Raw genomic sequence first — 13,801 nt, 5'->3', positions numbered from 1 at the left:
GTGCAAGGCATCGCCATTTGGTGAATTTTTAACCAAAGGGGAGTGGAAACACAGAGTGCACGTGGTGTCGTGAAAGTTTTGAAGATCTCAGATCAGGATATATTCAGCTTTCCTTGTTTGAGACAATTCAGTCTCATTTATGGACTATTTCTGCACAAATGTTATTATTAGTTGTTTATTAATGTTAGTGTTGATCCCTATCACCTGTCACTGGGTTTATTTATTTATACTGTTTAGCGCTACTATTTACTTTAGTTTACACTGTAAATGCTTATTTATATCTCTTTTATTGCTTGTTTTGTTGCTTGTTAAAAATGTGTAGATATTTTAATGTCAAAAGTTTGAACACAGGAGCACTTTTTTTAAAGTGGCTGCTTCTAATAACCACAAACATGTCTACTTTTTACCTTTACAAGCTACAAATGTTGAGAAAAGACAACATACAAGAAAACACTGAAAAGATAAAATATAGAATGGATTTTTTTTTTGGACAGCCTCATTAATCTACACTAAACCAAAGTATATTTCTGCTGTTTAGGCACAAAACCTTTTAAGATCACAACTGGCATATGAATAAATAACACTTATTTTTATGCTCTACTTTCCTGTTATCTAAACAGTCATCTATGCTTGGTAATAATAATCAAATGGTAGTGTTAAAGTAGAACTCCAGGTAGCCTTTGAAAATTGGAGTTTTTTCAAATTTAAGTATCTGCCTTTTAAAGTTTTAAAGGTTTACAAATGAGAATGGGTTGTAGGTTCTTCTCTAAAGTCTGTGATTTTTAGAGCAATTTGTAGCAGTTTATTGAAAGAGAGACATGGTGGAGAGTTTGATCACTAAACAAATGAAACATGTACAGATTTCCACAATATTACTGCTCTTTACAGACAATATGCTAATCGTTCTCAATGGTCCAAGTCAGCACACTAACTTCAGTGATTAGATCCACCCAAAGAATCAGAGAATTCCTGCACTGCATACTTGCTCTGGTTTACAAACTATACGCAGTATTGGAGTAATATGACAAAGGAGAACGTGCATGTTCAGAAAGAATTAATCAATAGCAGCCTATGAATTCTCTTAGCCCTTGTACACACGGTCGGAGATTCCGACGGAATGTGTCCGATCGGACCGTTTTGTCGGATATTCCGACTGTGTGTGGTCTTCATCGGACTGTTTCTGTCGGAGTATCCGACGGAAAGTTTTCCAACTTGTTGGTAAAATTTTCCAACAAAATGCTCCGATCGGACATACTCCGATCATGTGCAGAGAATTCCGATCGGACAAAGTGCCACGCATCCTCAGATCAAATTTCTACACCAAAGCTATTGGCTACTTGCCTGAACGTAGTCCCGTCGTAACGAAATAACGTTATCACGTCGGATTTTCCAACAACTTTGTCCGACCGTGTGTATGCAACAGTTTCGGACAAAATCCATCGGACAAAATCCGACAGACAAAATCCGACGGATTTGGTTGTCGGAATCTCCGACCGTGTGTACAAGGGCTTAGTGCAGGTCTCCTTTATATTGGACATAGTCCTTCAAACTCTTGATTTGAAATTCCCAGGTATTGGCTCAGACTTAGGCCTGGTTAACACCTGCATGGTTTTACGTGCATTTTGCAGCGCATAAAATTCATGTGTCACAAAAACACATTGAGTTTGTTCTGGAACACTTATTGTGTATCCATCACTCTACATATACGGCGGCAAGGCGGCTCTGCTACGCAGGATCACGTACCTAGTACGTGATCCTGCTCTTCCTGGTCTGGGGCACTGTGATTATACACAGCAGAAGCTGATCTGCGGGGACCCAGTTCTCGATGTCCACTGGCACTGGCCAATCATTAGGCAGAGAGCCAGAAGACAAGGCAGACCACCATTCTGTCAGTAGGGACGGCATTGATCCTGTGTTCCTGCAAAGCAGGAACAGGGATCAATGCCTTCCCCTAGTAAAAGCACCTCCCACACAGTACACAAGCATAGGCTAGATACGCAGTTAACCCTTTGATCGTTAACCTCTTCCCAGCCATTAGTCATTAATACAGTGACAGTGCATATTTTTTTAGCACTGATCACTATATTAGTGTCACTGGTCCCCAAAAAGTGTCAAAAGTGTCAGCTAGGTGTCTGATTTATTTGGCACAATATCGCAGTATAATATATAAGTCGCTGACCACTGCCATTACTAGTAAAAATAAATAAATAAAAATTCCATAAACATATCCCATAGTTGTAGATGCTATACCTTTTGTGCAAACCAATCAATATACGCTAATTGGGATTTTTCTTTACCAAAAATATGTAGCAGAATACATATTGGCCTAAATTGATGAAGAACATTTGATTTTTTACATTTTTTTTATTGCATATGTTTTATAGCAGAAAGTAAAAAATATAGTTTTTTTTCCAAAAGTGTCGCTCCTTTTTTTGTTTATAGTACAACAAATAATCAAACCAGAGATGATGAAATGCCACCAAAAGAAAGCTCGATTTGTGGGGGGAAAAGGACATACATTTTTTTTTGGGTGCAGCATCGCATGACATCGCAATTGTCAGTTAAAATGACGCAGTGCAGTATCCCAAAAAATGGCCTCATCATGGGGGGGGGGGGGGGGGGTAAATCTTCCGGAGGGTAAGTAGTTAAACTTGGTCATGTACTGTATAATATCTTTGTACTGACACCTAGTGGTAATCTAATATAATTACAATCTGCAATGTAATGTCTGTAAAATGGTACAGTCCAGTTATCTGTGATCTAGATCAGTGGTCAACAACCCTGTGCTCAGGGCCCACCAACAGGCCAGGCTTGAAAGATAACTGAAATACATCACAGGTGATATAATTTGCTGCTCAGTGATTGCAGTATTCTAGTCTGCATCTCCCCAAGGTAATACATAAAACCTGGTCTGTTAGTGGGCCCTGAGGACAGGGTTGATGACCACTGATCTAGATTAGTTTAGTCCTGGGCTAGACCCCTCCCTTCTTCTCCATGTTCTTCAGTTATTCCTTTGTGGTGGACAGGGTTGTCCATTTACACTTATGTAGGGCCGCTGAACATCCATGTATTACATTTTACATGTAAAACTATGTTGGATTAAATTGTTGTGTCTTATTGGAGAGTTAACCTGTCTGTGGAGGAGTACTGATCCAACAGATGATCACACTGGCCGCATAGAACAAGGTTTATGAGACATATGCCATTGTATAAGGTGGTGCTTTGAAACATTTTTATGATCAACCAACAATTATCTATGAAGAGCAGAGATTAATAAGGTCATTCACATCTGTGCAGTTAAAAATGAGGCATGTCTATATTTTACATGCATTTATCTGCGTTTTCTGGCCCCTTAAAGTCTTTGGAAGCACATAAAAATCAATGCATTTTTTTTTTCAATTCCCTTTTTATGCATTTTTAACTTGTTGTGGGTGAGCACCTGGCAGCTTTTCCTACCATGGTTACAAGCACTTCCCCTGGATACCTTCCATGTGCTCAGCCACAATTCTGGAAAGATGGCTGAAGCTAAGTCTCTCGACAGTGAGGCACAAATCAGGATGAACACTGCAACATTTGCCGCAGACATAGAAAACCAGGAAGCACATTCCCTCACGATGTTGCTACAGAAAAAACATCCTCATTGGCAAAAACAAAAATGCATGAACATGCATGTAAAACACATGCAAACACACTTCAACACATGCTAACGAACATAAACCAAATGCAAGGAAAAATGCTTGATAGCAAAAACTGATAATTGAGAACTGGGGTTCAGGCTTAGAATGGGTAATGGGGCTGTATGCAGAACTTATACTCAAATAAACATAACATTAAATGAATAAAAAACCAACAATTTTTATAATGGATTTGAAATTGCTGTGGCCCTTTATTATTACTGTCACATGACCCAGATCTTTCCCAAGCTGTCTGCAGGGAAACAGTGGGAGGAGGAGCTTCTAGCCCTCTGCGTCTGGTCAAAGGTTCAAAATAAAAAATCAGGCTTTGGAATACACTGTACAACTAAATAAATAGGATAAATAAATATTTTTAAATTGTCATTCAAATATATATTTGAAATCAATTGTGGTGTAGGCGAATTTCTGCCAGTGACCAGCTGTGTCACGCCCCTCCAGCCAGTGTCTTAGAATAACAACCTCCATCAATCTACATGTAATATCCCACCCACATTGTGTTTAGCTGGTTAGTGGGTATGGAGGAGGAGGGTGAGAGTGAGCTGTCATTCATTTCTGTGTATACGCCCACATGTTTGATTCTATAGTCACAGGGGCTGCTCAGATGTGATAGGGAGGAAATGATGGACAGAAGGTGACAGAAGGTGGAGACATAGAACAGCATAATCAACCAGGTTTTTGCAGAATATAGCAAATGGATATTATCATGACTGGGTGAGTATGAACAGCATGTAATACACCATTTATTGATAGTTTTTAGTAACATAGTGGGTTTTACTTCCTCTTTATTTCCCTGCAAAGGTAAAGCATCGCATGTATGTAGTGTAATGGTTAAAAACTACAATCTAGTTCAAGGTTATATGCTGCTGTTCCTAGTTACAAAGTGTGAATGTGCATGCACGCTGGAAGCAAACACACTGTTCAGCTTGGTTACTTCCACACATCTGGTTTATTGCAGGGTGGTGCTAATGTTTTATACAGAGAGAATAATAGATTATACATCATTGCTATGTCAGTCTAATAGGTACATCTCATTGGCTGAAATATAGAAAGAATGCAGAAACTTTATGCTGAGGCTTGGTTGTTGCTGGCTCCCTCTTCACTTCCTCATTCTTCCAATGAGGGGGAGTGGGAGTTCAACGCCATCTTCAGTTCCAGAAGCAGCGCTAATCTGTATACTATATAATAAGTAAGGAGTTGCATAGAAACATGTATACACATAAGAAAATAGGCATTTTCTGCTTATTATTATCTACATTACATTCTTTCACAAAAGTAGCCCATTATGTGCCACTTACCTGAAACCGAAGCCCGCGATGTCTCCGTTGCCCTCGCTAGCAGGGAGCATCCATCTTCGTCCCTCTTCCTTCCAGGGGCCGCGAACTCCAGCTCTGTGACTGGCCGGTGTCATGTGATGTCACTCCCGTGCATGTGCGCGGGAGCCGCCAGTCACGGCATGACCCCTATTAGAAACAGCACAATGTGCCCTTTCTATAGTGCGCATGCGCCGTTGACATCAGTGCTCGGCTTTTTAGTAAATACCTCCTAAACATTGGAGGTTTAGGAGATGTTTCAAGCACCTACAGGTGAGCTTTAATATAGGCTTACCTGTAGGTAAAAGTGGTTGTACAAGGTGTAGAACCACTTTAAGGACAAGGGCAAGACACAAGAACGAAAAAGGAATAAAAAGTAAGGAAATGTAAGGGGGACACAAGCACTCCTTAGGAGAAGGACGGTGTGCCAGCCTCCAACAGCAGTTATTACACCAGATTGCAGAGAACAACCAAGGGAATGTCCATAATACCTGGAAAGGAAGGATATGGTTGGCTTTTACCCCCCCCCCCCCTCTTCAGCAGGACATACCCACCCTTGATTTGCTCCCCCCACTTTACTGCATGAAATGTATGTGATAGCACTGTTAATCACCAGCAATGTCACATGTGGAGAGTCCATAACACTGTGTAAGCTATAACTTGAACAATGCATGGCTTAAATAAGGAGGCTTCTACTGCTCTCAGCAGCCTAATGGACTAGCAGAGGAGTAAAAGAAAGGTGTGTATGTGTTGCTGGGGAGGAGGGTGCAGCGAACCTATGCATGGGCAAAAAAAAATAAAAAATTTACTTTATGATCAATTAACAATTATCTTATGTTCATTTTGCTGATATGGTTTAATGCACTTACACATTTATTTTTATTTTTAAACATATGGCCACATTCACATGGCCATAAAAAAACACATTGCACATTACAAAACCAATTTACTTACTGATCATTACATAGGAACTTTTGTTCCTTGTCTTAATGATCAGTAAATTTTTTATGGCTGTGTTATAGCCATGTGAATGAGGCTTAAAGTAGCATATATATCAATATATATGGCCTTTGTAAATATATACCCAGGGAGCACACAATTCTAATGATTCATAGCTCCATCATTTAGAAAGGAATTAATCAGATCCCTTGGCCCTAGCTGCAGTATCTAGGATACAGAGAGTGCACAGAGGTATAATTCTAGAGTAGAAAGGTTGCACAGTAGAGGGTTACCGGTGGCTACAGTACTAACATTGAGAACATCTCAAAAATTCACTCTACCAGTGTTTTTTCACAGTGTGGAAGTTGTCATTCACTTAAGAGAGTGGATGTTCAGAATTTGCCTCGGATAGTAAACTAGAAAAGAGATCAATTGGAACTCCTATCAGTTAATTTAGAGAGCCCATCCACTAACTCCTTGTCCCTTTACTGTGGACCTCTGATATTTCTTCATTATGGTTAGGACATCACAAAGGCATAGAATACTTTGCCATAAAACCCTGTATTCGCTTCTTATATTATACATAAGACCCTCATAGCAGGGGCGTAACTATAGGGGGTGCAGCAGTTGCGACCGCAACCGGGCCCTGTGATGCAGGGGGCCCATGCAGCCCCCTCTACATATGGCCGGCAGCAGCATAGGCAGCTGGGGGTACCAGTGCACCATGCACACGGGTGGCTGGAGGTGGAGGGTGACTAGCAGAGCTCCATGCTCGACTATCGCACTGGCTGCTCTTTAGTTGTGCATTCCCCGCATGACCTGTGTCCTCGGCCGGCTCCTCAGAGTACCCCTCTCCTGCTCCATGCATTGCCGCTCAGTCCGATGTCTGTTCTCCCCAGCCAGAGTCCCGCCCCCCCCCCCCCCGAGTCCGGCCCACACTGCACTACATACTTCTCCTGGGTAAACAAACTTTAAGCACACAGATGCAGTGCAGCCCTATGAGAGCTCCCCGGAGGACACTACAGGCTTGTCTGGAGTTCCACCGCCGGACTCGGAGGGAAGGGCCCTGGTTGGGGTTCAGGGGGGCCCTTCATGGTTTCTTGCATCGGGGCCCTGAAGGTTCTAGTTACGCCACTGCCTCATAGGGTGCCCTTCATACCCATTTCTATAAGAAGATCAGCGATGGCAGCCCCCTTAGTCCCCAATGGAAGGTTTACCTTAAAAGAGAGGTTTTTTTTTTCCAGAATCATACTTACCTAGGTGGATGCTGCTCTGTCTCCCACTGCCTCTGCACTGAGAACCAATCGATCAAACACCGCTGATGGCTAAGTTCTCACAGCTCAGGGCCCCCCTTCCCCAAAACACCCACCCCCCTATGTTGAGGGCATGCGGCCTGGTAGGGGTCAGGCTCGCTCCTCCCCACCCCCTTTACTGACCTGCCAGGCTGTGTGCTTGGATAAGGCTCTGGTATGGATTTTGGGGGGGCCCAAATGCTGTTTTCTCAGTGTGGGGATTCCCCTGAAAATCCATACCAGACCGAAGGGCCTGGTATGCTCTTGGAGGGGGAACCCATGCTGTTTTTTTTTTTAATTTGGCGTGGAGTTTCCCTTCAAGATCCTCAGAGCACAAGTTGCATGCTAAAGTCGGGTCAGTTAAGATGGCGATCCGACTTTCACTGATAATGAATGGGCTGAAGTAGGATCAAAGTCGGACCAAAGTAGTGCAGGGAGCATTTTCAAAGTCGTACCAACTTGAGTTGGACCAGCTAAGATGGCTCCCATAGGGAAACATTGACTTTCACATGTCATGTGACATGAGTGCCAAATGTCGGAGCGTTTGTCTTACCAGTGTAAACACGGCCTCAGGCTGAAAACAGAACAACTGATCTGCGTATCTGTTGTAAGTCAGAGACTCACAAAGTATTGAAGACACTGGATCAGAATGAACACCAGATACCTAGCATTTTCAGAAGCAGAGCTTAATAATAGTAACCTTATTTTCTAAGGACACGTCTCCTTAGATTTAGCCTGGGGACTGTGTTTCCTGGGGATATTAGCAGACCAATGATTTTCCTTGCTGCATAATCAGCTATGGTCTGGAGCTGCTTTATAGCCTGATCCTGGCAGCATGTGCTTTATATGCTGTATACAGCATACATTATGTTGTCTGGGGATTACATTTCAACATAGAGCCTATGAACCTGAAATAACACGTGCTCCCGAGTACCAAAAAAAAATACAGAATGTTAAATGAACAAATGTCATGTAAATAATACAAGAGGTATTTGCATATTTCCCCATCTGTAGCAGTCAGCTTTCTAATTAGCAGTGGATGTAGCTGCTTCTTAAAGGGATGAACACTTTAATTTCTGATCAATTCAGTTACCTTCAATCAGACATATGTGTCCCTATGGAGGTCCCCAAAGTTGATTGTTCTAAATGATATATACTATACACAAATGTATTGACTTTATCAATTCCCTCATGTCTGTATTACCACAGTACCATGGTTAGAGCAATAATCGTGTGGCGGTGGCCATACACACTTTGATTTCATTATCCAATCAATGTCAAATTTGATCAAAATAATTAAATTGCCCTTCCGAGCGATTTAGACTCCAATGGAATTGATCATCCAGGGTGAAAAATTATCATTGAACAGCAGCACTAAGATGCTTTAGTCATGAATTGGAATTTATTTTGATCAATCAGATTATGAGATTGCATTGTGAAAACAGAGATATGTTGAACAGTTGGGATGTATATCAAACATTTTTTCACTAACCCAATTAGAATTCTAGTAATAGTCATCTTTTTTTCCTTGGACAGGTAACCTGAGCGGTTGCTGAACAATTAAGGATCTTGTATACCCAGATTATAAATCTGCAGATCTTTTCTATATGTGGGCTGCCTTGTGACTGCATGCTTACCAAGCAGTTGACATTCCCTCTATTCCCTTCTTAAAGGATAAGTTCACTTTTGGGCACAAGTTACATGTTCCACCTGTTTTTTAGGATGGTACATGTAACATATTTCCAATGCTGCTGCCACAGGCCATTCCCCCCTCTCCCTGTGACAGCAGTATGGGGAGAATTTCCCTGTATTAGCTGTCAGTTTTTTAAATCGGCGCAGCTATGCAGGGCTCCGCCAACAGGGCTGCGTCATTCATCCACAAAGCTCTGTGTGTGAACAAACTTCAAGCCCCAACATCCTTTGCTGTTGTCAGCTTGTAGTTCTCAATGAAGGTAATTGATTCTTCCTGTCAGTGTATCTGCATTCCCATATGGGATGTACAGGCACACAGATACACTGACAGATCTGCAGGAGACCTGCATGGCACCATCGATCTGCTGATCGCCGGTCCAACGCTTTACAGGCTCAAAAGGGAAAAAAAGCCAATTTTTTTACCTGCAAAAAAATGTGCATTTATTTATTTTTTCAAAGTGCACTTCTCCTTTAAAGCATTAATAAACCCAAAAGCAAACATTTATTATATTGCAGCTTAACAATTCTTAGTTGAGATGGCTGCATTCGTTTTTTTTTTTTTTTAAGGCTTTATTTCCTTTATTTTCACCTGGTGATCCTGCCAGTAACTCGGTTGTTTTTAAACAGAAAAAGCTGTTTTGCAGATGTAGCTGTTAGAGAGTTAAGACAAACCATTTACCGCTGACAGGGGAGCTTATAATGATCTATTTTTATTTATTTGCGTAAAACTTTTACACCCCCCCCCAGTAACTGCCTAAAAAGTGTTAGCTGGCTGGAGCTTTGCTTCAAGTTGTTAGTGTATTTAAATCTGCTAGCGCACACTCCTCTCCCCCTAGAATGACAATGCTGATGTCCAAAGGCATCTCTGTTGCTCCTATTTAGAATGTAGGCACTCTAACGCTGGGATCACACTTATCCGAATTGGATGCGAGTTTCATGACAGGAGACTGTGACTGGCTCTCAATGGAGCCGGTTCACACAGTTCTGGGGCGGCCGCAGTCTGCACTGGAAAAGGATCCTGTGTGTCTTTTGCTCTGTTTCAGGTCCAAATTCAAAATTTTAGATCTGATTCACCCCTGAAACAAAAAACAGGGCACACCAGACCCCTTGCTGCGAGCCGCGGCCCCAGTTAATGTGAACCCAGCCTAATACAGGAGGTGTGTTAAGATGGCTATAGATGGATCAGATCTCGGCCGGTTCAGCAGGCCATCGATGGACTTGGGTACAACCAGCCTGTCGGATTTTTCACATGCAATTACTGCCAGCAGCTTTAGCCGCTAGCAGCAATCATTGTGTTTTGTCGGCAGACAGAACACAATAGTGCTGTGGGAGGGGTTCCTCCATTAACACTAACTGTGTTGACGCAGGTATAAAGTGATTGCCTTTCCTTTCACCAGTGGTAGAAGGAAAGAAAATGAAATCATTTATGGCTTGCCTTACAGACACCAGGTGAAAACAGAGGGGAAAAAAGCCCACAAAATAGAAAACAAATGCAGCCACCACATCTAATGATAGGTAAACTACAATATATTATATTTTTGAAGAGAAGAATGGGTGCTGCTCACCAATCCAGTGCATTAGTATGTAGATCAACCATTATTAGCCTAGGGTTCCTCCAGGAGTTGCCAGGGGTTCCTTGAGCTGTACCTAACTTACTTCCTACCTGATGGGCGGGGTGGGGGGTGCATTCTTCCCAATTACTACCACCAATGTAAGGTTCACTTTCCCAATGGCCCTTGACTAATTTTACCAGGGGTTTCCCAAGACCTGCAAATTATTTCAATGCTTCTTCTTAGCCAAAAAGGTTGAGAAAGGCTGCTGTACATGAATGTGGCCTCAGCCAGTGTCGCTCCAGTCACGTCCCCTACAATTACCTTTAGATTTCATTTTTGATTTTGGGTTTGTTACAATTTTAAAAGATAAGTTCACCTTTTGTAACATGTTACAACCATATTCAGGGTGTAGCATGTTATGAATGGACCAGCCCCTGCCCCCCCTGATCCCTGCTGTGACAGCTATTGGGGTTCTTCCCTCTATCCCCCCCCCATCACAATTAAAAAAAATGTGTCTGAGCTGGGCTTCGCCTGGCCGGCCACATCAGTGATCAGCAGGGCTCTGTGCATGGAAAACTACAAGGTCTGGTATCCTTTGCAGCTGTCAGCTTGTAGTTTTTACTGAACTACCACTGCGCTGTGAAGCGCTGCCACCATGGTAGTTCATCATGCTTCCTGCCAGATTGTATCTGCTTACCCGTACGGGATGTACAGACACACAGATGCATGGACAGATCTGCTAGAGACCCAGAAAGGCACTAGATCTGCTGATCGCTGCTGCAATGCTATACAGGCCCCTGCAAAAGAAGTGCATTTATTCTTTTTTTCCAAAAGTGAACTTAGGCGTTCCGATCTGCCTGTCAGTTTTTTCAGGCAGACCTGAACGGTCGCTCCATACATCTCTATGGAGCGATGGATGTCAGCGGTGACATGTCCGCTGACATCCGATCCACCCCGATCCGCTAAATCCAGAGGGATGGAAACCCAATTTTCCATAGTTTTGGATGAAAACGGACAGGCAGTCCTTTTTCATCCGGTCCCCCCATAGAGGAGAGCGACGATCTGACAGGTCCGTCCTTGCACAGTGTGCTGAGACGGACTTGTCATCCGCCAGGTCAGTGGGGAACAACGGAGCGAACCCTACTGATCAAGCAGATGTCTGCATACGGATCCGCACATGTAAAAGGGGCCCTTTAAATAAAAAATCTATGATGAAATATGAAAAAAAAAAAGAGATGGAAACGTTCATTTCCAATCGTATCGTCCAACTACCCATTGAAATCAATTTCCCTGTTTGTGGCAAATCGATGGACTGGGTTGTCGACTTTGGATTATTATTATTATCATTAACGATTTATATAGCGCCAACAGTTTATGCATCGCTTTACAATGTATGGGGGGGGGGGGGGGCAACACAATTACAGTACTATACAAAAGTCCACCATTCCTTTTAGGAGGGACTGATCGGAAGAGAAATCGATCATTTATCAAAGTGTGGACAATTATCTGCATTTCAATGGGAGACTCGTCCAATAAATGTTCTCCAAGTGAGGGCTAATGATTGGAATTAGGAGTGTGTAGGAGTTGTTGCTGCAGTGCTGCATGGAGGATGATGTAGAGATGTGAAATGTAGCAGCACTAGGTCCTGGCTGAAGGTGTAGAAGGTGCGGTGCCCGTGTGTGTGGTGCCCCTCTGTGTAATTAGCTTGCCCGCTGGCAAGTCCTGACTCATAATCCGGTGCATAGATGTGTGGGGTTTTTTTTTGGCATCATGCAATGGGATGTGCTGAGATTGTGCAGTGTCACATCATCGGATTGTAAAGGAAAGAGCCGACACAGTTGCTCGGTGTGTGACAATGGGCAGATGATCCTCTGCTTCTTATCACCTCGTCCTGATGGCTTCTGCTTGTTAACCCCATGGCTGCCGGTGGCTGCATTGTTTGTGACACCCACTTGTTCAGTATGAGTCACTGAAGCAATAATGTGACATGGGGGCATGTGCTAACTTGTGGGGCTGGAGCAATGAAGTTGATCTGTAGGTCCCTTTAATAAGCAGGCTTGCTGCAGATGGTGTGTGCTCGGATCTCCAGCGTGCTGTGTGTGGTTAAAGAAGCCCTCTCCTCCCCATGTGATCGCTGTCACAGCAGCTGCAAGCTGGAACGCTCCGCTCTCTCTGTACGCTCGGCTGTCACACTTGTCAACTAGAAGATCTCCTGTCATCAGCGATCCTGCCCATAGCACAATTACCGGAGGCATCACTTTGCTGGACCGTCTGCGATGACTGCACTCATCACAAGGACCATCTCCTCTCCTGTTTGTGGAATCAGGACTGCCTGCCCTGACTGAAGGAACTTATTTTGGAGGTTGATAAAACCTAAAAGCTCGGACTTCTCACCATCTCCTGTGACAACAGGGCTCCTGAGACATCTCCTAGGACATCAGGGCTCCTGGGGCAACAGGGCTCCTGAGACATCTCCTGGGGCATCAGGGCTCCTGGGGCAACAGGGCTCCTGAGACATCTCCTGGGACATCAGGGCTCCTGGGGCAACAGGGCTCCTGAGACATCTCCTGGGACATCAGAGCTCCTGGGGCAACAGGGCTCCTGAGACATCTCCTGGGATATCAGGGCTCCTGGGGCAACAGGGCTCCTGAGACATCTCCTGGGACATCAGGGCTCCTGGGACATCAGGGCTCTTGGCCAACCTCCTCTGAACTCTAACCCTAGTCCCTGGTACTCATTGATCTTCCCACAAAAGCCTGGGCAGCCTCCAGCACAAGAAGATCTTTTTTTTTTGTTGCTCCATGAGCCTCTGAGTGTTCCACCACTGAGCTAAGGAGCCAGTGTTCCACCACTGAGCTAAGGAGCCCAGAAGAAGGCATGCAAGTGTCCATAGCCTGCACTGAACACAACTTGAAGGGCCGGAATGGAGATGACAGGCACAGCAAGCAGAACTCTAGTGGCCCTAATGTGGTCAATGCGGCCAGGGCCAGGTTCCGTACTGTGGCCATTATTGCAAGAAGCCTGGGGACCTTCACCCCTCAGCATCACATCTCTCTGAAGGAATCCACAGCAAAGCAGACTGGCATGAAATATAGGTAAGAACTGTATGTGTATTTCATGTAGATGGGACCATTACCTAAGTATATAAGATGTGTACTCCTATAATTGTATGCATGTTATTAGAAATATGTACAGGTACATCTTACAGGAGTACATACTAGTATGTTATGCCTGTTTATAGAATTTGTGAAAGCACGCTGCTAATATTCCTAGTCTTACTAAACCTACTGGAAGTTCAGCCTTTCTCTACCTTTATACTT

The 13,801-nt window shown here is 43.5% G+C and overlaps 1 protein-coding gene across 5 annotated transcripts in view; it reads left to right on the top strand.

Moving 5' to 3' along the window:
• The window catches only part of KCNAB1 (potassium voltage-gated channel subfamily A regulatory beta subunit 1), a 570,878-nt gene that overhangs the window by 219,896 nt on the left and 337,181 nt on the right, over positions 1–13,801 (top strand). Inside the window, exon 1 of one of the 5 annotated variants that reach the window (XM_077488107.1) lies at positions 12,076–13,576. The exons of 3 other annotated variants lie outside the window; for them this stretch is intronic. In XM_077488107.1, coding sequence (XP_077344233.1) covers positions 13,359–13,576 — 218 coding nt within the window. In that variant the 5' untranslated portion in view covers positions 12,076–13,358. Of the gene's footprint in view, positions 1–12,075; positions 13,577–13,801 lie in introns of those variants that run through there. One more of the 5 variants, XM_077488105.1, reaches the window with a different exon arrangement.

Source organism: Lithobates pipiens, unplaced genomic scaffold (genome assembly GCF_037356315.1).
Source record: "Lithobates pipiens isolate NorthernLeopardFrog02 unplaced genomic scaffold, aLitPip1_a1.2 Scaffold_18, whole genome shotgun sequence".
Taxonomy (NCBI): Eukaryota; Metazoa; Chordata; class Amphibia; order Anura; family Ranidae; genus Lithobates; species Lithobates pipiens.
Note: the sequence above shows the minus strand (reverse complement) of the source record. Positions and strands in the feature narration are given on the sequence as shown.